The 26926-nt window shown below is 34.9% G+C and overlaps 2 protein-coding genes across 2 annotated transcripts in view; both read right to left on the minus strand.

Annotated features, from left to right (window-relative positions):
* Positions 1 to 625: 625 nt before the first annotated feature.
* Ubc7 (ubiquitin conjugating enzyme 7) lies at positions 626 to 2953 on the minus strand. Its single transcript, XM_017621929.1, has 5 exons — positions 2616 to 2953; positions 2384 to 2465; positions 2099 to 2217; positions 1318 to 1458; positions 626 to 916 (listed from the first exon to the last, which is right to left on the minus strand). Exons 1-5 carry the CDS (start codon positions 2656 to 2658, stop codon positions 798 to 800), a joined length of 504 nt encoding a protein of 167 aa, XP_017477418.1. The 5' UTR covers positions 2659 to 2953; the 3' UTR covers positions 626 to 797.
* An 8061-nt stretch (positions 2954 to 11014) lies between these two features.
* LOC108367334 (netrin-A-like) overlaps positions 11015 to 26926 on the minus strand; it is a gene marked incomplete at its 5' end in the record, with an annotated part of 17807 nt that continues 1895 nt past the window's right edge. Inside the window, 3 exons of the mRNA XM_017621928.1 lie at positions 11015 to 11475; positions 11562 to 11844; positions 11948 to 12013. Coding sequence (XP_017477417.1) covers positions 11334 to 11475; positions 11562 to 11844; positions 11948 to 12013 — 491 coding nt within the window. The remainder of the gene's footprint in view (positions 11476 to 11561; positions 11845 to 11947; positions 12014 to 26926) is intronic.

Raw genomic sequence — 26926 nt, forward strand, 5'->3', positions numbered from 1 at the left:
CGATTTGAATTTAAAAATAATTGCACGAAGTATTAAAAAACGAAACTTTGGTTGAAAATCAGCAACTGAAATCGCATGTGACATAAATATCTTCAGTACAGCCTATAAGAATAGTTTCATTTTCGAAAGCAAAACCTTAATTTCGTGCTTAGCTTTAGCATATATGTATATTTTTTAACCTTTTTTTTTTGTTCTTTAAGATTCCTCTATAATTCCTTTAGTTTTCTTTCTGTTTTTATTGCAATTAAGCTAAAGAGTTATATATTTTACTTTATATATTATTCAGATTTTTTTCTAATGCTGTGTACGAATATTATTTTTACTATTGTATCTAGGCATATATGTATGTAGCAGTAAAATAGTAGCAATTCTCTGGCTTTTACAAAATGCAACTGCAGTAAAAATACAATACATTGAAGGTGAAAATAGAAAATTTTTTAAGTGCGTTTTCGGGTTTGTTTTTGAATTTAAAGTCAGGATAAAAAGCTTAGAAAACTGAATTCCAGAAACCAAGTTGCGAAGTAGATATGTATCTAATTATATATATTAAAAGTTTAACGAATATAGACATTTTGTCGCATTTTCGATCGCTTTGTATTGCAATGATTTTTCGCTTGATGTTAACTTGTTTTGTTGCGTGTGTATGTTTATTGATGCCGAACCACTATAAATAACACTACTTCATTTGAATTGTGCTGGCTGATGATTGGTTTCTTATCGAAGTAGTAAATAGTGTGTACAGTATCTTCAAGGTCGTCATTAATGCGTTTTTTTGTTTTTTAATGGTGGTGGCCGTTTTATGATGGTATGCCGAGTGTTTTACGCACTAAACGTTTGGCGATATCATTGAATTCTTCGCGTCGTTCACGCCACATAATTGCCGCATCAACGTTAGCTCCCGATTCGGCATTTGGCTCTGTAAAGGAAAAAGGTGCACAGTTTAATTTTATTCCTTAAGCTTTTAAATTATAAATAAATTAAATTGCAATGCAGCAATTCCTCTGACTTTTTTGTTTTCTTAGAATTATTTGTAAAGGTACGCCGCTTTTATGGGACCATCTTTCCCCTGTGGCTCACATACAAATTTTTACAAAGTGTTTAACAACGCATATAATTAATTTGAATTGCTAAATGATGAACTTGACATTTTGTAATAACAATGTATCGCTATGAATCAAATGACGAACGCAATTGCATACTTAAAAATAGAAAAAAAAAAAAAAATTGCATGCATTTATATTTACATAAAACGCAAACGAGCCTTATATACTAGCTATTGCAGTTGTTTGTTTTGAATTTAATATCTACTTCACTCACCAGCCAACATTGAAACTACACTAAGCAGAATCTTTTCCACGCTTTGCACAGGACTCCAACGCTCAGCAGATAATTCGTAGCCCATGGGATCATCGCCAGGCGCATGCAATATTGATATGCAAACTCGTCCGTCAGCAAAAACTATAAAAAATGGGTTTTATTTATATATTTCGTATCCGCTATATGCAATACCAATATCACGTATGACGTGGCATAAAAAAAAATAGTTTTGGTTATCCTGTCCAACAGGTGCTTACTCCGTAAATTTAATGGTGAGGAATTATAGTAGAAGCAGCTATTTAGTAAGTTCGGCTAGAAATCCTTTCAAAAGTTTTTATGAAAGTAAGTTTTTTTGCTACTTTCTGAAAATTTCCGGCCTGCGTCATATGGCGGATACGAGGTATTGCGCGCCGAGCGGCGATATGTACATATACATATCGCTACCTTAATAAAAAAGGCATAGGGCCTCAGATTGTCGCTGAAAGACTAAAAAGCCGTAACTAAAATATTGTATTATATAAAATGATGCGAGTACTTATAATTCGATGAAATGCATCGTTATTAATCAAAAAATGAATTTAGGACTATTTGTTAGTTACGCCTTTTTGTATTTCACCGACGATGTGAGATAAGGCCTTTCTATATTAAGGTAACGATACGTATGCCTCAGTACAAATTTTCAAAATAACTATTAGAAGACGCTATTATAACTGCGGTCTTTTTAGTTTCCGGTATGGCAGAACCGATTCTATTCGAAAATATTAAGATTTAAAGCACTTACTATTGGGGTGAAACATGTCACAGGTAAATTTCATTTTCGGTGGGCTCAGCGGATAGTCAGGCGGGAATATGAGACGAGCTGGAAAAACGCCACCTTCAAAACATGTTCCCTCTGGCCCGCTGTAATTGATAAAGGAAGGAAATATTAAAGTAATGCAAAAATAGAAAAATCCAAGGCACTGCCGGGTAGGTAGGCCAACTGAAATCAAAGCATACACAATTATGTATGTATTTGCGTTAAGTTGTTTCGTTTCGAATAAAATTAGATATGAAATTCACAACTTACGCTATCAGCGCTTCCCATTCGAAAAAGTTGTCCTCACTTACAGGTCCAGCCACTATGCCCTCTGGCGGGTCCAGAGTCAACTCTGCAAAAAGATAAGCAAATTGCGCATAAAGTTAATCACTCCGATGAATTTTTTTTATCAGGCATATTATGCGGCTGGGTGGCAGCAGCTTGGAAATTACCAGCTGCTAAGTCCCTATTTGCCAGCTGGCTGAAGAATGTCCCCACTTACGTTTGTATTCCGCCATAAGCCTTCTGAGCGCAGACCCGGCCATTTGTCAACTATTTTTTTTTGCTTTGGCAGCAATAGCAACAGTCACGCACGATCTCGGAGGATTACTCGGCCCCAAATCAGTCTTTTGCTGTTCCCGTCGGGTTTGGCGAGGGCGTAGACTATTATCGACACACTTTTTTAATTGGAATTTTGTGTGTTTTCTGGGATTTCAATCGAATAAAATAAAACTATTGCCACACATTTAATTTTTTTTTTTGTTTCGTGACTTTCTACAAAGATTTTCGGAGCTCTTTTGCTGTCTTTTGTTGTTTGTCCGCCTGGCTCACGCAGGGTAAATGCCAGATTGGCTAGAATTTTTGCTAAAGTCAAAAAATTTACACACAAAATGACACTGGAAATTTGTTGTAAATTAGTTTAGAGCTTAAATATGTATATATTCTTTTACTCCTAAAAAGAGCTGCTAAGAAAAATCAATACCTCCACTAAAATAAATACACCATGTGTAGAAAAACTAAGAGATATAAGATACATAAATGTTTTAATTTTTTTCCAGTACAGCAACGCCAAGAAGCATTATTACGAATGCGCGTGTAAACAGCACCAAAGAAAACTGACATGCAGCGGATGTCAACGTAAAATAAACGTCATAAAAATTTACCTCCAAAGTGGTTATGGACTTTACTAAATTGACAAGTAACGGGAATAATGGCGGGAATACTCCGTTTCCGTCGTGTCGCACATCTTGTGAGTTTTCCGGTTTCCGTGTCTATTGTAAATTTCTTAAAACTGCATCCGAAATATGCAAAAAAGGCTTCAGAAATGCAGGCCAGGTGTTAGTGCGTGTTTCCAAAGTTTGTGAAAAGTGTTTTGAAATTCGAGAGAAGGGCTAAAGTGTTGTTAAAAGTGCAGTGAAGCATTAAATGCAAATGTGGAATTTTTTTTAGCCGATCTGGTTTTAAGATGCGTTTCACAATGTTTGCAAGTTTAAAATGCCGTAAAAAGTTAATAGAAAGCTCAAAATATCAGTGTTTGTGTGTGTAAATGTAATTTGTTGAATATTGGAACCTTCAGTTTTTGTGGGCAATTATCGGTAAGTGATAGCACATCAGTGAAATGAGATGATTTAAGGCCACCCAATTTGATGTTAGTTTTACTGCAACTGTCAACCTTTCTGCCGAGTTTTTATGTATGTACATATATGTAGGTACACTGTATCCATGCTGTGAATTCGTGCAGCAGCAGAGATGCCGTAATGCAGGCATGCCCAACGCCGGCAGAACTCCATAAGCAAGTGCCCCGCGCTGGCAGAATTCTATAGGCAAGTGCCCTGCGCTGGCCATGCCTGCCGTAATGCGTACATTGGCATATTGTTGTTGTTGTTGTTGTTGTTGTTGTTGTTGTTGTTGTTGTTGTAGCGGCTACAACAACCCCGCCCAGATCGGTTAATATCTCAGTCGTTGTCGTCAAGCTCCACTCACGGAAGCCCCAGGAAGGATGCAGCCTCAATGGGGTCTGCCCACAGGTCTGAAATGTTGTTGTTGTTGGTGTAGCGGCTACAGGTCTGTCATCTATGAGCCCGCTTAATAACAAACAAGCAGAATAACTTCAACTGAAGACGCTCTCAGTTTTTGCATTTCAATTTTAAATGATTTTTAAACTAATTTTTTTGGATAGAAACGCATTCATTCATATATATGTATGTACATATGTACTATGATTACACATAGAAATGCATTTTTGATTCTACCCGGCTCGATTTTTTTTTATTAAATAACATCAATAGAAGCTGATATTGCCAAATAGAAATTTATCTGTATGCTTGCTTCCGCTGCCCACACCTACGGGTAAGCACATAAATCCATACATCCTACTATGTATGTATAATTTCACCATGATAGGGGCATATGTGCAATAATTAACTTCACGCCCACCCTCCCCTTTCATATCAGCCGCTTATGACATAAAATGCGAATATAAACGATAAATTAATGCAATCATTGGATTTACGAAACCAAACGAAAAAACCGATACAAACAAAATACATGACAATAAATGTAATAAAAGCCACAGTGGTTGCAGATTTACCCGAATTGCAGGAATTGGATGGGCAGACTGGCTGGACAACTGTTGGGTATGTAATATATTGAAGAGATTTCGCGACAGCTGCTGCAATTGTTCACTTCACCGCTCCTGCCACAATGACCGCCACGAAACCATTGTTTGTACGGCAATTGTTGTGGTCGCTATGGAAATTATGAACAAATAAAAGGATTTATTTCATTGCCGTTATGCAATCGAGGGAGTTGGGCAGCACAAATGCATGCAAGTGCTTATAACAGCAAAAAAGCAAAAAAAAAAACTGGCAATGCACTTACGAACCCACACACATTTGTAAGTGAATTAAATGCATCACTGCGTGCGTTCGTCGGCACCGGATGTAGCGGATGTGTTTTACACCACAGCAGGTCGTGCAGGTGCTCCAGCGGCCGACATGCCTGATAAGAGTTTGTCGGTTTATCGATATGATTGGCCGCTTTGCTAGCCTTTTTGCCAATTTACCAAAACAATTGCAACTGAGTTTTATTAAATTAAAAATTGCTAGAAAAATTTTCCCAAAATTGCGAAATTTCAGATTGCGTTGCGTTATTTCGGCTACCCGTGCGCGGAATGATGCAGCTTGTAGTTGGTGGCCGGCAACAATAATCTGCTTCCCTTCCTTTGCGCTGAAAATGTTTGCGATAAATGCGCACATATTTGAATTATTTTCAATTTCATAAATATTTTCGATAGCAGCAAATGTTCATCCCATTTTCGCATAGCCTAGGGGCGTTAATTATAAAATGCTATGAAATGTAACATGTAGGTGCATGTATGTACGCAGGCGTTTAGGTACATCGTTATGTGCTTAGGTACATCTTTTGGAGTAAAATTACGAATTTTCATCGGTGCACTGGGAATTAGCTCCATTCGGTTTATCGTGATTACGCTTGAAATTCTATGTTTTTGGAGAACAGTTAAATTGTTTGAGATAAGCCCGTTAATAGTTTAAATTACAGCAACGGAAATGAACAAATATGCTGCTACAACAATAACAACAAATATGATAAACTTCGTATTTAATTTCGTTACTGAAATTGCACATACCATATTAACCATATAACCATATAACATGCATACTTTTTTGGGCAGCTATAACTCAGCGAGTTTATGGATGTATATGAATACGTTTCAATAATATGTCAAATTTATCAGATTTCAAGTTAAAATTTGGCAAATTTTTGCGATTTAAGGATTTTTTTGTAAACTCTTAAAAATTTGTTTAACATTTTGAAATTTTTGTGGATACATACACATATGATTTTTTTTAATGCTACATTTCGCAGGAAAAGAACACACAGTATTCGAGAAGGTGTAAGGAAAATATTCGTCTTATCTTGAAACGTACAACCACTACAAAATCTTCGAACATTCGAACACAAAATTTTTGCTTGCTTCAAAATTTCCTATAGGGCAACATGCCCTGTATGCGCCTTTGGAAATGAAAATATTTTTGCACTGCAAAGTACTTACTTAAAAACCTATACAAATTGAAGAGCATATATGTATGTACATACATAAATGAATCATATTTTTTCCCCACACATAAAAATATTTTGCAGGTGCTGGCCATTTTGTGATTAAATTGCGGTTCATTGTGGTTATGCGCTTTTTGCAATATTAATTGCTTAATGAATTATTTCTATGTTATTGTAGGGATATTCTTACTTTAATACATAAAAATGTGGCAAATTTTTTAAAAATCATAATTTCATAATAGCGCAGCAATCTGCGGTCTATAGGAGGAGGCAAAGGAGCTTGGTCAAGTGGTGAACGAGGACAAGACAAAGCTGGTATTTGTAATAAACAACTAAATAAAAATATGGTCCTCTATCACAACAAACACTCCCCAAGTTTCTCATCAGGACCGTCCTTTTATATAGCGCCCCAGAGTGTCCAAACGCTAATAGTGTTTGGTCATATTGCAAGGAATGGCTCGGGACTTATTGGAGACAAGGCCCCCGCTGTTCTGGCTAAGCCGCCCGCAATCTTATTCCCGCAATATATTCCTCTTCCTGGAAGTTTCCTTTTCCTAGTGAAGTGATTAAAGGTCAACTGAAGTCCTCAACGTCTGTTTGCTATGAGTAACGGCTGTAGGCGGGTGTCTGCTTTTCAATGGCAATCTTTTTGTACCAGATTCAAATTAAAATTTCTTTAAAATTATTTAGTTTTTCTATGGCAAACCGTAGATCGTTATTCATTCATTCGGGGAAAAATGGAAAGTCGATACTCGAATTTTTTGGATCGATCAGAACTGAAAGATCGAAAAAAAATTTAGTATGAAGGACTGAATTAATCGATTTACAAATGATAACTCTAGTGCAGGGTGACGGCCGTTTAGCTTCTAAGACTTAGTATTAGTTTCCAAAAACTCGAAGTTTAAAAAAACTAAAACCGACTATTGTAGAAAAAAAAATCATTGCAGCTTCAACTGTACATCATTAATATTTATTATTCGTTTTATTTATTTGCTGTGGACATTAAAACATTACAAGTACAATTTCGTGGCTGAAATATCCATTTGCTTACATACTTATACTCACAAATATATTTTATTTGCACAAAGACGTACGTAAGTAGAGTGGCCATAATTCCAAGCGAACTCAACTATTCGCTCTCTTCTCTAACATTCTTATTTATCATTTAACATTTTTGAAATGCTTGTAAAAAGAAGAAAATATATGTAAAATTATAGGAAAACAAAATTAGAAAAATTAAGCTTGGCATTTCTTACACAGTTAAATATGTAAATAAATTATTAAATAGTTGTTAACATCTATGTATATATAAAAATGATTAGCTTTTAGTATTGGTATTTAGCATTTAGCATTTATTACTCGTACATTGGCGGTTAATTTGTTTATTTAGTATTTTCGTTTTATTTTATGTTTACTTTTAATTTAAAATGCACACTTACTATAATAAGGATAGAACTAATTGCTAAAAATATTTTTCAATGTTTATATGTAGATATACATATGTATTTAATTATTTTCTCTTTTCTTCTTATACATATACATATGTATTTATGTATGTATGCTTGCTTTCGTATTCTATAAATTTTAAGTACATAAAGTTAATTTCAATATTTAATACTTTTATTGTGCGGTGTGTTAAACATTATTGCTTTTCGTACATTTGATTGTTGTTACCATCTATGTATGTATGTATGTAGGTGTGTTTGTGTGTATGAAATTGCAAGATATGTACGTATTGGTATTTATTTATTTTAATTTAATTTTATTTAGTTTAGGTAATTTATTGGCGCATTGTTTATTGTTCCAGTTCTATTTGTTATTTCACATATTTACTACTAATACATATAAACAAATTCTTCACAAATGCATGTGCATACATATGCAACAAATCTACATACATATATGCTAAGTTTTCCGGTTTCTATGTTTGTATGTATGTAGGAGCTGTGAGTGATTGGACTAAAAATTACAACAGTATTTGAGTAAATAGTTATGTTATGGCAAATTGTATGGCATGAAATCATGTTGGTTTTCAATAGATAACAGTTGGTCGATTATTTCGATTTTCTGAAAATAAGTACGTAGCTCTTTTATTTTACCATTGATTTATGCATTTCTCGTAATTTTTACGAATGTCGGTTTTGCTTTTAAATTTTCGTTTTTTGACTTGATGACTTTTTGTAAATGCTCTTTTAAGATTTCAGAAAACATTTTAATTTATGTAATTTTTTTGATATTTTTGAAGATTTTGTAGATATCTGCAAAATCGCATTTTACCTTTTTAATAGTACATATAGACGAAGTCTATCTCAATGTCGCTTTTAACTCAACTTTACATTCATCGCATTTACTCATGCGACATAAAGCTTTCACAAGCTTTTTAGCTCAAATTGCAAGCATTTTTGTATGTGTCTGAAAGATTTTTTCTGTGGCTAAAACTCAAACAAGATTTTTTTGACGAAATTTCAAGCATTACATGAAATATTTCATAATTTTGGTCTTATAAATTTTAAGATTAATTTTTAGATTACAAACCCAATATTTTTATTTTTTTTTTCGAACGTTTTGAGAAAATTTTAGCACTGAATTACATATTCTTTTTAATTTGAGTTTGTTAAAAAATTACTATTTTTAGAATTATAGATGGAAATTTAAAGTGCTTTCAAAAGCATCCAAACCAAAGTTAATATTTTTCATGCTAAAATTTTTCGTTTAAGTTGCGTAATGAAACATGTATCTATGTATGCATGCATTTTAAAATTGTTTCGTTCAAAAATAAAGCTACATTGCTTGCGAGAAAATATAATGTGGAATCTTGAAGAGCTTTTAAAAGCTTTCAATAAAAAAAAACGACCACGTTTTTGTTCAATTTTATTGTTTAGTCAAAGAAATGCCGAAACTTTTCTCGAAGTTTTGCTAAAAGCTTGAAAAGCCTTTGAAAGCTTCGAAGAAAGATTTTGGACTGACATGTTTTTATTTCGGTTTGTAAAAAAATTACGATTTTGAGAATAATAGATGAAAACTTAAAGTGCTTTCAAAAGCTTCCAAACCGAAGTTAATTTTTCTTCAAGCTGCAATTTTTCGTTTAAGTTGTTTGATGAGACACGTATGTCTATATTTTAGTTCGGTTTTGTTCAAAAATAAAGCTGCATTGTTTCCGAGAAAATGTAATTTATTGCAGAAGAGCTTTTAAAAGCTTCCAAAAAACTACTATGATTTTGTTAAAATTTATTGTTTATTGAAAGAAATGCCGATACGTTCCTCAAAGTTTTGCTAAAAGCTTGAAGTTTTTGAAAATTTCGAAGAAAGATTTTTGACTGAGATTTCTTGTTAATTTCGGTTTGTTAAAATATTATGACTTTGAGAAGTTTAGACGGAAATTTAAAGAGCTCCAAATCAAAACTAATCTTCCTTCATACATAGAGAAAGCTCTTTACACATGTCTATGAGGTGCCCCATTCCAGGCATACGTGGACTTTTTGTGTGACTTTAAAAGCTCCTTTCTAATATATATTTTTGTGACACAATATTCTCAAAATGGTTATAAAGTGTACTCAGACTGTAAATATGTTGCAGCTGAAATTTTTGTAAAAAAGGGTTTCTCACTTAGCTGGGTTTTGAAACTACCTTCCAGCAAGCAAAAATGAACGTTCGATTTTCGTTTTATTAAAAAGAATACATATTTTAATAAAAATAAAAAGCTAGCCCTAAGCTCTTGCTGTAGAAAGTGTTGTATGTAGGTCTCAAAAGCTTAAAAATAGATCGGAGAAATGAAAGCATTGTTTTCTGTGGGGATTTTTGAAAGCAAAGGTTGTGAATTTTATAATTTATGTTAGTATCAAAGTAATAATTAAGTAAAGAATTGGAAAAATGGCAAAAATTGCCTAAATCCGGTTTGCATCGTGGAGAAGAGCGTCACGTAAGTACATTAGGTCACGGAGATTTTGAAAACATCGAGTTACAATGCTTTTAGGAATGTATGTATGTAGTTACATTATCGAGCTTCTAGAGTTGGACACTTCATAGACATACGTTCCAAGCTTTTTTAAGCTTTCTATATATTTCATAGGTTGGCATACTTGCGGTATATAGGCATGTACTTGTCTAAATCAGAGACGTTTGCCCTTCGCAAGTTTACATAAACTTTAAAGAAAGCTTTAAAAAGCATCCAGAGGGCTATATTTTGGTGATGACTTGTCGAACATCGAATTGAGAGGTTTTATGAAAAAAAAATAAAAGTTATTGCAACGGATTTACAGCGCTGATCGGCAAAGAGTAATTTCATGGTAATTTAGAAGCTCCGTCGGTCACTTCATAGACATGCGTGCGAAGCTTTTTTAAGCTTTCTGAAGGGCTGTTACAGATTAAAAACTTTCTGGCCAATACCGATTTAGTGCCCTTTCAAAGTTTTAAAAGCATAGTTGAGCCTATTAGAGTTGCGAAAATTTATTGATATTTTTTTTTAGTTAGTATTAATATTTCCTTTTTCTTAAAACCGATTTCAGGACACTTTTATATGAATACTTTGGTAAATAAAAAATGCTACTTTTTATGTAAATTCTAACACAAATTTTCATATCAAATAGCTGCATTTGTATATTATTAATAAACATATGCAAGTTTTCATTAAAATTTTACAAAAGTTAGAAAAAGCTCATATAATTAAAAAATTTATGATTCAAGCTTTTAATAAGCTTTTCATTTTTAATTAAAACTAAATCAATGTAAGTAAAAAAAATTTAATTACATTAATACGAATAAATCAGTGCAAAAATTATAAGTAAACAAATATTAAAAAAAACAGCGCGTATTATTGCCACGTATAGTTTTTTTTTTTAGAAACCCCTAACTTAAGTACGCTAAAAATATTAAATTTTTACACAGCGAAAAATGGTCAGTTTCATTCAAAAGCATTTAAATTTACGTATTTATGTTGGTACGTATGTGTGCTTGAATGGATGTGTTAATATATTTTTTTTTTCACTTTAAATGCATTTAAGTAGTTTAGCCTTAAGAATTATACCAAATTATTATTATTTATAATAAATACAAATACATTTAAAATATGGGTATGCGTATGCGTTTGTGTGCATATGTATTTGGAAGTGTGTGGGTTTTAGTTTCCTTCTTTTTTTTTTTTTTACTGACACGTTCGCGCACGTCGCTGAAATCGTTTCATACGTCGATACCATTCATCCTTCCATTCGATCACAATGGAACGCGGCCCGATGCCAAGATAGCCGGGTGGCGATTCCGAATCTTTGCCCAGTATCAGATAGGAGCTAAAAGTGAGTGTAGAAAAATTGTATGTATATAACAGTTGAGAATTGTGGCCAAAAATGTATGCCCATCATTGCTATTAGCTTACCGATTCATTTTGATTCTGGGACAACGACATTCAAGATTCTTAATCGGTATGATCCAGGTCAAAGGTCCCCGTTTTAGGATTGTATTCGTTGTTGCGTATTCGAGTGGGGTACGCTTGAAGATCGCCTGTATTTGTATATCGTATTTGACCGTTTCGGGTGAGGTGGATTCCATGGCTTCCGCTTCGTCGTCGGGATCCATTTGTTGATTTTCTTTGGTGTACTGCTCGCTGCTGCTCGTTACTTCGGTGCTCGCTTCGCGGCCAATCACCTTCGCCATTATTGCTGGTGGGTAGAGATGGAAGGGCGTAGTTGTTTTTTTTTTTTTGATTGAAGCAAAGTAAATTTTTGTTGAAAAAATGAAAAAAAGATATTTTATAGCACTCACCGTAATCTCTTTTGCAGAATTTGTTGAGGTTTAACCTTTTTGTGCTTATTTTGCATCTTTCGCATTCTAAAAGAAAGAAAAAAAAGAATAGTTAATATAATTATTTAGTTTTCTAAAAAATGTGCGATGTTCGCATATTAGTAGAGAAAAATGGAATTCGAAAATATATTTTGTTATTTTTAGTTTTTAATTATATTTCTGTTATATGATTCTATAAAACAAATATGAAAAATAGTGTTTTTGCGCAAAACAATAAGCAGTTTGAACGAACAGTGTTGCTAATATTTTTTTTGAATTTAACACAAATTTTGATCAAAATCTTAAAACAAAAACCTCAAAAATAAATACATGTATGTCATTGTCACCCCGTTCCCATGTAACCTCGCTGATAAAATGCCACAAAAAATTGTGTAAAAAATTTCTGAAATAATTCAATTCAACTCGACCGCCAGCAGAAGACATCAATCAATTGGCAATTGAGACATGTGGAAATGTTGCTGTACTAATTGCAACAATATCGAAACACAAAATGCAGCAAAAGTACGTACATACATACATACATACACACATTTGTGCAAAGTGATGCACACGCAGTGCACTTGTACACCCTGCAACACAAACACAAAAAAAAAAAATAGCCACAGCTGAGGCTAAACTGTAAACAAATGAAAGTAAAAGTAAAACTAAAAGCAAATGGGCTGAAATACAAACAAATTACATTTTAAATTTAAATGCAATTCAATTACCAATGCCAATTAGCTCGACGGCCAGATAGAGTAGCCGCAATGTGCCTGGGGCATACAACTTTCTTAGCTTTAGTAATTTTCTTTTTATGAAGAAATGCTACAAAGTACATATTTCTTAATTTTTTTTTGTTGGCAAAGAGAAAGTGCACAATTTGTGTTTTTTTTTTGTAATTAATTGCTCATGCTAGAATAAGAAGAAAGCAAGAACAATTGAAAGTATGAGCAAATAAATTGTGCTTGGTGTATTTTTTTTTTGTTTGTTGCAGTGGGTGAGACAACGAGGCGGTGGACAATGGCAAGATACAAATGCATGTGTGTAGTGTTGCAATTCTTTAACGGCGACCGCTTTAATTTTTATTGACAGATATATGTACTATTATATAATATTTAACCTCTATATAAACAATTGAACTATTTATTATTATTAGAAGATAAAATGTGATATCTACGTTAGGGTGTTAAAGACTTTTTTTGCGAATTTCGATATGAATATGTTTTTTGGTTCAAATAAGTATATAAACTTGTATGTAAACTGAAGTTAAACTTTGCTAGACCCTTAGGACCGATAGTGGATATAAAATGAAAAACTTCAAAACATGGCAATAGCTGGTTCAACGGTACACATAAACATTATTACCACGGCTAGAGATGGTTTCTCCAAGGTTCGATCCTGGCCAGAGCAATATCCCAAAAGGTTCTTGAGAAAGGTTTTTTCTAAAAAGCGGTCGTCCTCGGCAGACAATGGCAAATCTGCGAGTGTATTTTTGCCTTGAAAAAGCTTCTCATAAAATCCATTTGTCGTTCGGAGGCGGCGTAAAACTGTAGGTCCCTGCGCTTTGTGTGACAACATCAAGGCGCACGCCTCACATCCGTGGGGAAGCTTGGCCAAACACTTAGTGTAAGCACCAAATATTTATTTTATTTCCCCTGGTATATTATTCGATAGGTTAGTTCTTCTTATAAAAGTGAAACGAACCGTGCGTTCTGCAGGGCAAACAACGAACGTTCTGTGCTATTTGGATGATCTCAGGTCTAGCTTGATGACTTAACATAGGGCTAAGGACTGCACCAGAGCCACAGCCTTCTGAACCTATACACAAATTCCGGCATATCGATCGTCGTGTGGCCATCACACCGATCAGAGACTTCGTGAAGATGCAACAGGACATTCCCTGGGTAATATTGATTGCTCCGGGTTCCATCATAGAATCGTTTGGAATGACGCAGGTCGCTAAGAGCCAACGAGTGGTGGAGGAAGCATCAGTAATGGCAGCGCACGGAGTCCGCACTATCAGATAATGTCATAGCAAAAATTCGGAGAAAAATTAAAAGAAGACACTTTTGCAGCAACAAACAGACAAACACATCTTTAATATCTATTTACCCGCAGCTTTAGTCTGTATAGCCACTTTTTTTTTAAAGAATGTGTTCTAATATTTTGATAACGTTATGGCTTTTTACAAAAACCAAGTTACTTTTCCTATATTTTACTGTATTATCTAAAATAGAGGTACACAAAAAAAAGTGATGTTAGCACATGCAAAAAGTGATGTTAGCACATGCAAAAAGTTAGTTTTCGCCTGAAAAACAGGCAGTTAGACCGGAGGTTCCCAAACTTTTTTTCTCGTAGACCACATTCAAAATTTTACCGGCGAACTGAGCCGAAAAAACGGAGTTATATCAAAGATAAATTCAGTTGAAGAGCGCTCTTTCTTTTTTAACCCACAAAAGAGAAGATCAGTATTAATTGGTCTTGAATTGAGTTGCAGTGAGAAGGAAAATGGAAATTCCTTAGTCAGAATTTTTGCCCAAAAAATGCACTACTGAAAAAAAAATTAAATCATGTTTTACAAAAAGGAAATTAAAGGTCAATAAAAAGGCTATCTAGATAAAAAAAATGAAAATTTATTTTTTCGTGCTATCTGTTAGGATTGCATCTCTGAATCTGAACATTTTAATTCTAAAGCTTCTATGTAAATGCTTTTTTAGGGCCCTCAACACGACCACTTTTCAACAGAAATTCGTCTATGGATCTTTCGTATGATCACTTTTTTTAAAGAGTAAGTCCAAAACCACCCCACAGTAAATCTTTCGGACGGAAGGCCATTGTCTACTTTATGCATTTAACTTATTTAACTTTATTGCAAAAACCATATACTATAATTTTAGAATCTACATGGTTAAGACACCATCTTACCAAAATGGGTTTTTCTACAGAGAAGGACGGCAGGTTCTTGGGGCTGGCTGATGAATACCCAAAGTTATTTTTTGATAAAAATATCGTTCATGCTTTAAACAAAACCATATAAATCACACTTCCAAACTTAATACAGAGCTTAGAAAAATTAAAAAAATTTTCATTAAAATTTCAACTTTTTAACGTCAACAAAAACAAAAATATTAAAAGTCAACGCGATTTTTCAGCCTCATAAAACTTGCACTAAAATTTAATGGGCTACCAAAATGCATACTCAAAAAATCGGACTAAAATGTTGAAATTTTCATGAAAATATCTTTCGATTTTCTAAGCTCTGTATAAATTTTGAAATTTTGGTTTATTTAATTTTGGTTATAGCATTAACCATATTTTAATGAAAAGATGATAAAAAATAATAATTAACTATAAAAACCTTGCAAGTATTTAACAAAAATTACAGTGTACTCATTTCTGCTCCCCACTGTTTGCATATATGTATGTACATTAGAGTGGTCCAAACACAGTTAAGTCGGAATTTTAATGCCGCCACCCCCTAGGATTGTTCTATACCGAAAAAATATACCCCTATCACATTTTCTGGGGGTTTTTGGCGGACCTATAAAATATAGTTATCATGAAAAAATGGTTGTTTTTTCAGGAATTCTACACTACTTCTACGAAAAGTAGTTTTTTCCCATACATATAAGATAGATGGATAACTTTGAGCGGTTTGAGCACTTCCTAAATATTTTTTGATTTCATAATAAAATAAATATGGGTATATTTTTTCGGTATAGAAGAATCCTAGGGGGTGGCGGCATTAAAACTCCGACTTTACTTTTTCACATGCATTTTTGGACCACCCTTATGTATGTACATACATATATGATATACATATATCATAAGTCAAAGGCTCTTACTCTGCGGGGAGGGGCTATCGTCTCCGTCTAGATTGAGTGTGACACACTCTATAAATAAACATGGAACTTATTCAAATTAATTGTCAAAATGACCCATTTTATTAGGAGTTAAAAGATTAGTAAAATAAAATAAAAATTCTCACAAAATTCTACAAAATATAGATAACTGAAGACAAAAATTAGCCTTGAATACCATCCTTATTTAAGATTGCTTGCCTAAAAAAATGTGAAAGGTAGAGCAAATCAATATAAGGGGTTTGACTATCACGTTCGGACACGTCACGTTAAATCTAGTGCTAGGCCATAGTTTGTTTGTGGTCCTAAAATGCGTGCCTCACGGTGCAATTCATGTTTTATTTGCGTTAAAATTTTTTATTGTGTTGATATGTCTCTTCTTTCCAATCATGTGGCGCTGACGAACATCTAAATGAGAACTTAATTTAGTATTTAAATCATAGCTGGGCAAAACGCTACTCGCGAGTAGCGTCTGCGTCGCAGCGCTTATACGTATACAGAAACGACGCAGCGAATTTCAATTCAGTCTGCTTTCAGATTTCATGAGAGTAACACTATGCTTCGCCGTTGANATTTGCTCTCCGCAATCACATTTGTTCATAGATATGTAGATAAATATGTACTCGAAAATATGCTCAGATGCATTTGAATGACTCACTGTGCACTTCACTGCACGCTGGCATTTTCCAAAGTTGAATGGCTGCAACGAGACTGGCTGGGCGAGACAATCAACCTGTATCTACGCGTTGATAGCTTGTGTTGACGCGCTAATTTTATAAAATGCCAAGGCATTTAGTGTNTTCGGGCGAGACAATCAACCTGTATCTACGCGTTGATAGCTTGTGTTGACGCGCTAATTTTATAAAATGCCAAGGCATTTAGTGTACGATTACGCGCATGTATGTGCGTGTAAACTTTTGTTTTTGAGGCGGTAAGAACATCAATGTGACGTATCTACTCGTACGTTAAACAGCTAAATATGTATAGCGCGCGTGAAAGGTATGCAACGCCCCCCTGAACTTTGTTGTTTAAGACGAGAGGCGTTTGAAAAGATTTCTGAAGCGCCATACATGAATTTGAGCCAATTTAGGTGCTTTGCATTAAAAAAAAAAAATAAATAATAAAGTGGGCGCAACACACTGAGGCGCGCGCTGCATGGTGTTCTTATTTATGTTCCTTTTTTTGATTTTTGCTTCTCTTAGGACTGATCCAATTCTGTTAGTTTGATTGTGAGTCAATAAATAAGGCAATTTATGGGCTAAATCGGGATGTGTCTAATTGAAAAGAAAGATAAAAATCAATTACCTACATACATATAGTTAACAGTTCAGCAGATGATTGGCCTTTTAAGCAATAAGTAGGCAACAAGAAGAAAAACAACATGCAAATATGTATTTACTGTAATGAAATAAATTGTTTCGCTTTACCAAAATTTTTGTTTTTTGTTTCACTTTAAGCTTTTTCCATTAGTTAATTTCTGTAATAAAGTTGCATTTTAATTGCTGTAAGCTTTTAAGTTATCCTAATTTCACTAGTTAAATAAATATTTTGCTTATTTTGAGTGCTTCTTCGATAAATTTGAGTGTGTTGCAATACATACTCGTTGAAAGTGTTTGATGTGCAATTTAATAGATTTACAAGAAATGCATTGTAAAAATATTTCAAAAAAATTATGGCTCCGGCATCAAATTAAAACGGATGTAGTCCTAATTGGAGGTATATGAAATACTAATGAACCCGCATGGCGTTGAAATGCTCAAAATTGAATTTCAAAAACTTAAAAAATATTCTAAATGTTAGTCAGAGTTATAAGAGATTTATCAAAACCGTGCAGCGGTTTCTGAGTGACGAGCAGTCTGGCATAGTACATGTTTTTATTTTCGTCGAATTACAAATCTCCCTAAACCGACGAAAAAAGTTCTTAATTAAAAAAATAAAACTTTATCACCTCAGGAATAAATCCCTTTCAAACCCATTTCAATTTATAACAATTTGTTGATAATTCATCCAATTTGCTGAATAATTTGAATGTAACTTTTTGAACACGTGTTCAAACTAAAGATTTCTTAACATTTTTTCGTTTGACTACGGAATTTTTATATTTCATATACTTTTTGAATTACTTAATTGAGTTATACTTTTCAAACAGGTGGCATCCCTCTTCAAAAGTATTTTCAAGCTTAATCGTTGTTAACTCTCCTTCGCCGGACACTGCGATACATATTTTAATTAACTGTTGAATTAAGTGGAATTTCAATTTTCAAACATGTGGCAACTCCGCTAAATACAGATTAGAAATAAAAAATTTTCTAACCCCCTTCGATTGACACCCATATTTTAGAAATTCATTTAACTTGTAAAATAATTTGAATTTAACTTTTTAAACAGGTGGCAACCCTCTTTCAACACCTCAAAAATCTTCTTAGTGTTCAAACTAAAGATGTCTTAGCACTCCTTCGTTTGACATCTATATTTTGATATTTCGTATAACTTGTTTGTAAGTAAACTAAGTAAGTAAACTGTAATGACTGCGAGTGTAAATAAGGGTTTTTGGCTACGGCCTTTTCCCTTTAAATTAATGTGTTTTATTTAACCGGAATCGGTGCTTGTTATATATTTTAAATTTCAACTGATTAATTTCTATCGTGCTGAAACAGTCATTTAAAAATATTTCATTTAACATGTTAATTACATTGAGTAAACTTTTTGAATAGATGGCAACCCTCTTGAAAATCAATTATTTATGAATCTTTTTAGAACCCCTTTCGTTTGACAACATTGTTAAAATATTTTATTTAAAGGTGGCAAACCTCCCAGGTTATATTTAGCAAATCTGGGCGCCAAATTTCATGAAAATACGTTCAGCCGCTTTAAAGTGAAAGAGGCACATACTTACTCACACACTCACAATTTATAATAGGTACCAGTAGGTTGAAACTAAAGGAGACAAATGTTCAGATTTTTAGCTTCAAATAAAATTTTAATTGAAAAATCATTATACACATGTTATTGAAAAATAAATGCGAAGGTGATAGTTGGAAATTTGCTAAGTTAAATTCCTCTAAGTAAGCGGAAACTTTGCTTGCATAATTTTTTAAAAACGTTAAATTATATAAAAGGCTTATCAGCTTTTATCAGATTTTCTACTTGTGGTAAATTGCGGAAATTACTAAAAATTAAAATGTAAAATTGCACACAGATATGTATGTACATTTCACTAATCTGAAGCACTTTTGAGATCATAAGTTTGTGCTATTCCTTTACTCAACTACTAGGCCCTTACATAGTATGAACATTAGACCGTACCGGAAAAAGAGTACGCCGTATTACAACGGAGTCTACGGTATATTTGCAAGACAATTTCGAAAAACTATTTGGCCGAACGCATATGCTACGAAAAGTTATAAATTTTTTGCTAAGGAAGTTTTTGCATTATTAAAGGAGAATTGTAAATTTTTTCTTGCCGAATGTAGGTGTCACCGAAAAATGTAAAAAGGCGTCCCCTAGGTTCCACCCAAATTAGAAAAATTTTTTTTGAAACTGCCCTACAAAAATGTTTTAGACTAACGAGTTTAAGGCGACCTGTTTTTGTTTGCTTGCAAGGTGGTACGGTCTAATGTACATCCTTATGTAAATACAAATTGAGAAAAAATTGTTTAAAATGTAAAAAGCAAAAAAAAAGAAATGAGAGAAAAAGTGGGCGATAGAATTACTAAGCACTTACAAACGCCCACATCATTATGGCAGAAGTTGCAAAAGCTCAACCACGAAAAGAAAAAAAATAGCCGGGGAAATTTTAAAGTAGAATGTCGGCAGCCAAGCGTGTCTCAAAAGGGAGCAAAACTGTGAAGCCTTGCCAAGCAACAGACGCTGACGGTCAACATTTGGAGCGAAATTAATGCGAACGTACATAGCGTGCAGATTGAGACGTTCTTAACTGAATTAGAACCGAGTATGTTTTTGTAAGTATTTGTTGTTTTGAACTGCCTTTGTGGCGCGTCGCGGTGACTTTTGCGAGTGGCAGACCTCGAGTTGAAAGTTTACACTCAACTTTTGGCATCATTTTTATACAAAGCGCGCTGTTGCTGTCGCTTTCATTTTCATTTAATTGTCCGCATGCCTTTTTAGCAAAACACTACCAGAAGCAGCAACTATTCGCTTAAAAGTGACAAAAGATAATTGTTGCAGCTCGCAAAAAAAGCAATTAACAGCATTAAGGCACATTGCAAGCACATTTGTCTCCATTTTCAGCGTAAACATAAAAATAATAGATATTTTAGTAGAGCAAGTTGCACATTTTTCATTTTTAGTTTCCTTAAAAGTTTGTTGCATGCAAAAGTTGTGCATTGTGGCAAGCCGCAAGTTTGCTTGCTGAACTATAATTTACTCTCCTTCAAAGCGCTTCTCGTGTATCTTCCCCTTAAGTGGTTTGCTGAATTTATTAAGTGTTGCGCTCTTAAGTTTCCACAACTGGCATTTGTTTACAAAATTTTCTTACATTAATAAATATTTGTTGCAAATGTGCTTTTTTGCATTGCAAGTTGAAAATAACCGCTTCACCATCAGCCAAAGTGTCTAAACTAACCGCATAACTGCATAATTCAAAGCTGAAACGTCATTGCTGGCATGGCTCTCTCCATTCGCCTAGCGCGGGGGTTTTTATTTTCATCTACTTTTTCTGCCCCTCCCTATGGCCATTCGCATTACTTTGTTTTGGAGGACCTTTTCATGTCCAGCAGACATGAAACATTTCATTTTGAAACTTTTTTTCTTTGTTTCCCCACCGCTTTTCATTTGTCTTTTCCTTTGTGATACGAATGTTGTTCTACTTTAGCCGGTGACTCCTGGCGTGACGTTTGCTTGGCGTTTAGGAAGTCGCCAGTTTCAGTGCTCGGCGCTCTTATTTCACTCACTTTAAAATTTACTACCAATTGTTTTTCGGTTTTGTTTATTTTTTAACTTTTGTTTTTAGTTTTACAGTAAATAAGCCAAATGGAGTTTGTTTTTCATTAGCAGTGAGATTATTCATTTGACGAGTTGGTTTATGCATTGCAACCAAAGTGAATAATCTAATTGAAAGTGTAAGTAAATAGGAGTAAGTAAGTTGCAGTGATTGAAGTTAAAGAACTTATTGGGTTTTCGTTTAATTCAGAAGTGGAATAACGTTGGTATGGTAAGAAACATTTTTATTTATACGACATACATACAAATTTTGGAATTTTTCCGGGCTAAATAATTATAAAGGCTTGGCTACCGATATTAAAATATGTATAGGAATATTTTATTTTAAGTGCATGTGGACACTTCAAAAATCAATTAAATTTGATAGCTTCAAAAAGCCTATATCCCTACAGTAAGTCCAAACAAGTAGTTATTTAGATAAGACCCTGCTCCTAGAATTACCTTCGTCCATTTTAAATAAACCTCGAATCATCGAATTTCATCGAATTTTGTTTCACGAGCACACGCCACACGTAAATGTGTCCTTGGAAGTCCTTAAAAATATTCTTAAAAAATTTCTGATTTCGCCTAAATTGTACAACTAAGGCTCCAGAGTCGCTTCTAGGATGAACTCGTCTTTATATTTATATTCAAGAAACAGCATCTATGACGGAGTTGCAATTTTGACTATCTAACGATGGTTCTCTATAAAACAACTTCTTGAGGTTTCCTTGGGGAGATACCAGGGTTGGAAATATGCGGAATTTTCGACGTCAGAACTAAAGAGTCTGCTTTGGCTGAAAGTTCCAAATGAAGATCCCAGCTCGCAAAAGGTTGCGTAAATGGACTCGCTTATCTTGATCGCAGGTAAGTACCTTGGTAGACAGACGCTTCAAGGATGTAGGACAAAGCAAGTGCAGGTATCTATGAACCTGGTAACAAACTTGTAATCTCCCATGGGGAGATGGTCACGGTTGAAGTTGTAGTTGGAATCTTTTTGATCGGCAGTGGCGCAACATTCCTCGTTGTGCAAGTTTTACTTTAGGGCTAGTTGAAATCCAATTTCTTACTTTTTCAGGAGATGTAGTCCACTGCTTCCATTTCGGCCATCGGCCGCTTCAGATATATTATTATTATTAGCACTTATAGTCGATATGTGGCAAATATGAGATATGGTACCAACGTCTAAACCCATGCATATATTTTGCAAGAAAGCCTAGGAAGATAAATGCGTCCCTGTGCAAATTGTTTTGTGATTGTAACTGCTGCATATTTCTGCCAGTTCTTTCATTTCTATCACTTAACTTTTTTTGGTGTATCTTGTTATTGTGTTTAACACAGAAATTTGCTGCTTGCTAGAACATTCCAATGGGGCACACTCCAACTCTTGCAAATTTGGAAGAGTCTTTTTGCATTTCGTGCAATCCGTTTAACGTGCAAGACTTCGAGAATACCCGTAAAGTAACAGGAACTTTTCTGTTTTACTTGTGCAGCTATAGAAATGTTGCATGCCGTATTCAGCCTAAGTGCCATCAGGTCCTCTTAAGTTCGATACTTCCACAGCGTTCGTGTTTTCAATTGCCATACTTTCGCCATGATCTTACAGTGACTAGTTCTCTGGAATGCCCCTTGAGCCTGCTCGAACAGCATGAGAAGAGATTTAAAGCTTGCACTTTTTGTTTGCCGACAGAAGCCTATGCTTTGCGATTGCCTACGAATCTAAAAAATCTCCTCTCGGTAAGAGTGATCCTTTTCTTGACTACCGGCAGGCATAGAAGGTTCTGGTGAGGAAGAACAATAGAAGAGGGTAGAACTTTCAACAGCTACATATCCATTCGTCCTCCAAAACGTATGCACTTGCATTTTCATAATAATTTTCGATTTTTAAAGCAGTTAAAGTGTTCTTTTTATTTTATGAATTTGGGTGTTGGTCTTTTAGACGCTACATATATAATAATTATGTTTTGGAACCTCTCTTTTATCCCATCATCATCTGTCTGTGCTATGTGTGATATAACGCATTTACCCCAAAGCTGCTATATAACATTTTCGCTTATCATACAGCCATTAAGCGGCGTTTAACAAGTGATTATCCTTTATGTGTTTATGTCCACGCCGTAAGTTGTAAGCAGCTTCAAACGAGCGCGCAAGTTTACACTTTTACATGTATGTATTTATGTACGTTTACGTGCGTGCTTGTCTTTCTTCTTTCCCTGTTTGTTGTCACTTGTATGCTGTCTGCAGTTTGCAGTCAGCGAGGCACACATCTTCGCCATGAAACAAGAGGCACGGACACATGCAACATGCTGCACGTTATCTGCAGTACTTTAGCCATTTTAGCTAAGCTTAAATATTAACAAAAAGTGGCGAGTGACTAACGTTGCAAACAAATATTCATATACAGTAGTATGTATTTATTTTATGACCTCTGGGATGCTGGGAGAAAATCTTATCAGCCGACTTAAAATTTATGCACTACACACACTCATACAATCATGTCTATGTAAGTATGTACTTTGTATGAGTTTGACTGCTGTACATTCTTAGCTAGCGTAGTATGTTTGTTTTTGCTATTATTATCAATATTTATGCTTTAACGCTTTCGCGTGTTACAACATCAACATTAACGACAGCCACAGCGGCAGCGTAAATGCTTGCGCGTTTGTAAAACAAGTGTTGGCTGTGGCAGCAGCAAAAGCAGCGAAAACTTCTAGCCACCAGTCAACAGCGCCGCCGCCAACTTCACTGTTTACTTAAACAATTTTCCAGCATCCTCTCGCCTGCATTTAGTACACTGTGCCGTGTTTATTTTCCAACAACAACCTTCTCTAGCTGCCTTTCACCTCTCTCGCTGGTTGGTCTGTCTGCCATATATAATTTGTTTACATCTTGTGGATTTTCTATATAAAATTATTCAATTACGTTGGCAACTAAGTATATCTTTTTATTGCTTTATAAGTTGCCTCTCTGCATGGGGGTTAGACGGAGGAATCACTTTGACGTTGGTTGGCTGCTTTATTTATGACTGCAAATATGTTGTTTTTTTCCTTTTCTAACAAAAACAATTGCTCGAGCTGTGTAGAGGTGCGCCACGAAGCGACGCGACAGGAAATGAGGAAATATTTATTCTATAGCAGCTATTAATTGCGTCCTCTAGAGCAGCCAGTGCCCCGCTGTCTACTCGACAGCTCCACTAAATAGCTGTAGTATGTTTGTGTTAGTGCAATTTAATTTTTTGGCTTTGGAGTTCTAGTTATTTGATGTGTGCATGTATGTATGCACATTAGACCGTACCACCTTATAAGGCAAACAAAAAAACGTTGGCTGTACACCCCTGGATCTAAAGTATTTTGGCAAGACAATTTGAAAAAAGAAATTTATTTTTGCTTGCTCGAACCTATAGGTAACCTCTTTATAGTTTCCGGTGACACCTACATTCGGTAATAAAATTGTGTTTTTTTTTAATTGCTTTACTGGAATAATCGTAATTCTTCCTTGTCAAAAGTTTATTGATTTGTGGTAAGATTTATTTTACTGGCATTAGGGTGTTAGGAACTGGCGAGCAAATACTAGAACGGCGTACTTGAGGTCAATGGACTTTGGAACAAAAAAACTTTCCACCCAATTGAACGTCGATATATAGTGTATCATAGTTACTATAAGATCCGACTCTAAATGGCGAAGATATGACGTAAAATAGAAAAAGGCAACCTCTAAAAAACTCGAAATTACCTTCGAATAGAAATACTTCTTTAGCAAAAGTTTAGTGATTTTTGGCGAGCTTTAATTTACTGACATTAGGGTGGTACGTTGGGGTGCAAGATGCTGAGATGTGATGGGTAAATAATAGCATGGCGTACTTGAGGTCAATGAAATTTGGAACAAAAAGTTGTGTCCCCAAAAGTAAGAACATGGACATATCATATTTTAAGATCCGGCTATAAATGCCGAAGACATTACAAAAATTTAAGAAAGCAACTTTTATGTGCGGCACAAAAAAAATTCTTTCGCAATCGCTGTACAAAAATACTTTAGACTCAGCGGTTTACAGCGCACTTTTCTTTTCTGATACGGTCTAATGTATGGTGTTTGAAGGGCGCGTGAAAAGCGCTAATACCTCAACTCACTGGCAAATCCGACTTCTTTCGATTCTATGTGCGTATCTATGTATGTATGTAGCTTTATTAAAGATTTCTTAATTAGACTCACATCTAGACGCTTATCGGTTTCTATAGCTTTTGTTGTATATATGTACATACATACTCACATACTCCCATCTATGCCTTAGTGCTTTTTTTTATAAGTAACCCCTCACATGTTATGTCAGAGAGTCTTTTGGTTCCTTTCACCTGTCAGCGCGTTGAGGTGTTAATAATGTCTGCAGATACGCACCTACATACGAACATCCATTCCTTAACCTACCCCAACACTTAGCACCCTCGCAAGTTTTCGTTTTCTTACTATTCAAAGCTACATAGCTTCCCGGCAAGTTTAATGAACTTCTAAGTGCCACCAGTGACGAGTGTTTTCTGCAGCCGACATTTAATTCAAATTATCTTTTTTTTATATTCATATGATGTTACAAAATATAATAATGTGTCCATGTATGATTGCGTAAATACATACACATAAACTAAATATGAGCAAATTAAATTTAATTGAATGAAATTAAACTTTTGTTGTACGAAACGTTTGAATAAGACCTGCTACATAAATTTGTGAGAACTGTTTTACTAGACTTAAATTTCTGTTGAATATTCTCTTAACTATTTTGCTCGTTTTTCCTTATTGTATACTTTTTTATTTTAAATAGGTATTTTTATAAAGTAACAACTAGACTAGTTGCGGTCAAGGGTAGATTACCGGACACCCTATACTGATCTGACTCAAAGTTACCCTGATCTAGTAAGTAAATGGACCACTAATACGGTCCTGGCTCACTACCTCATCACGGGATTCAATCAGCCTCAACGGATGCCTAGCAAGTTCAGCGAATGGACACTTTAAAATTCTGGAGGGTTTCGATTTCATCCCTGATTGCACGAATGAAATGCTTTTAAGTAGCTTTTTCTCTACACAAATTGCCAGAAGAGGTGAGGTGATTGGAGAGAGAGACCTTTATCACGGGTGGACAAAAGCTGGATGAAAGCGTTGGTTGGAGTCTTCTTCCATGAGCTCTCCATCCACAGCAGGCTTACGCTTCCATACTGCTAGGGCTGACGTATGCCATGCCAACTCAGCGAATGTAGGTCGAAAGCCAGGACATTTGCAATTGCAAGGGGCTTTTTGCCCATAGCGATGCCACAACTTTTGCTTCTAGTGGGGTTCTGCCACGTCAGAAGTATTTCGGAAGTTACTGCGGCAATTGCTATATTGAGCAATAAGGTCGCCCGCTTAGCGTAATGGTTTCCCGACTATTCTTAACCGTAAAAGAAGCAGTTCCTTACTTCAGAAATGGATCTGTCTACTCTAAAAACGAAACTGCTATCAGAGCACTATAGCGGAATACCACCTCCCCGCAGGTGGCTACGGAATGCAGAAACTCCTGTATGCGTTAACCGATATGATTTCTTAATTTTGGGATGGGTTTCCGGGCATTAGGATAACACCGGCTGCGGAAAAGCCTGCAAAGGAAGGGGCATATTGAGGGGGTCTAAAACAATCTATTCTAAAAAAGTGTCTTAATACCGTACCAGCGAATAAGAAACAGGTATGGAACCCATTGTTGAGTTGCAAGGTAGATGTGGACTAGGTTCGATGGAAATATATGTATATCTAACACCGTGCGACAAAAGCAAACAATTTCAAAACACACGAAAGAATCGATATATGTACTCACGAAACTATGGGACAAATATAGTAAAACTGCGTTTTTAATTTTTCACTCAGGCGTCAGGATTTTTTTTCTTCAAAGGACTTGGAAATTTAAATATAAAGAAAACAAGTAAAAAAGTCTAAGTTCGGGCGGAGCCGAACATTAAATACCCGACGCAAGTATTAAATATATGTTTTTTCACCTTTCCGAAACCTTCCGCTAGATGGTAAGCCGGGGTGTATCAATTTTGAGTAAATTAGCGTCCTTCAATTTCGAAATATTGAAGTTTCAAGCATTTCTGAAATTTACCGTTATATGAGAAGCGGCCGTTATTTTAGTCCGATT

This window comes from Rhagoletis zephyria, unplaced genomic scaffold (assembly GCF_001687245.7).
Source record: "Rhagoletis zephyria isolate East Lansing unplaced genomic scaffold, Rhagoletis_zephyria_1.1 Rzeph_scaffold_02644, whole genome shotgun sequence".
Lineage (NCBI taxonomy): Eukaryota > Metazoa > Arthropoda > Insecta > Diptera > Tephritidae > Rhagoletis > Rhagoletis zephyria.

Coding starts and splice junctions, on each gene's coding strand:
- Ubc7 (XM_017621929.1), bottom strand. CDS start 2,658: ATGGCCGGGTCTGCGCTCAGAAGGCTTATGGCGGAATACAAAC. Junction 1,459..2,098: donor TGACATGTTTCACCCCAATA/GTAAGTGCTTTA, acceptor CATTTTTTATAG/TTTTTGCTGACGGACGAGTT. Junction 917..1,317: donor TGTAGTTTCAATGTTGGCTG/GTGAGTGAAGTA, acceptor TTTCCTTTACAG/AGCCAAATGCCGAATCGGGA.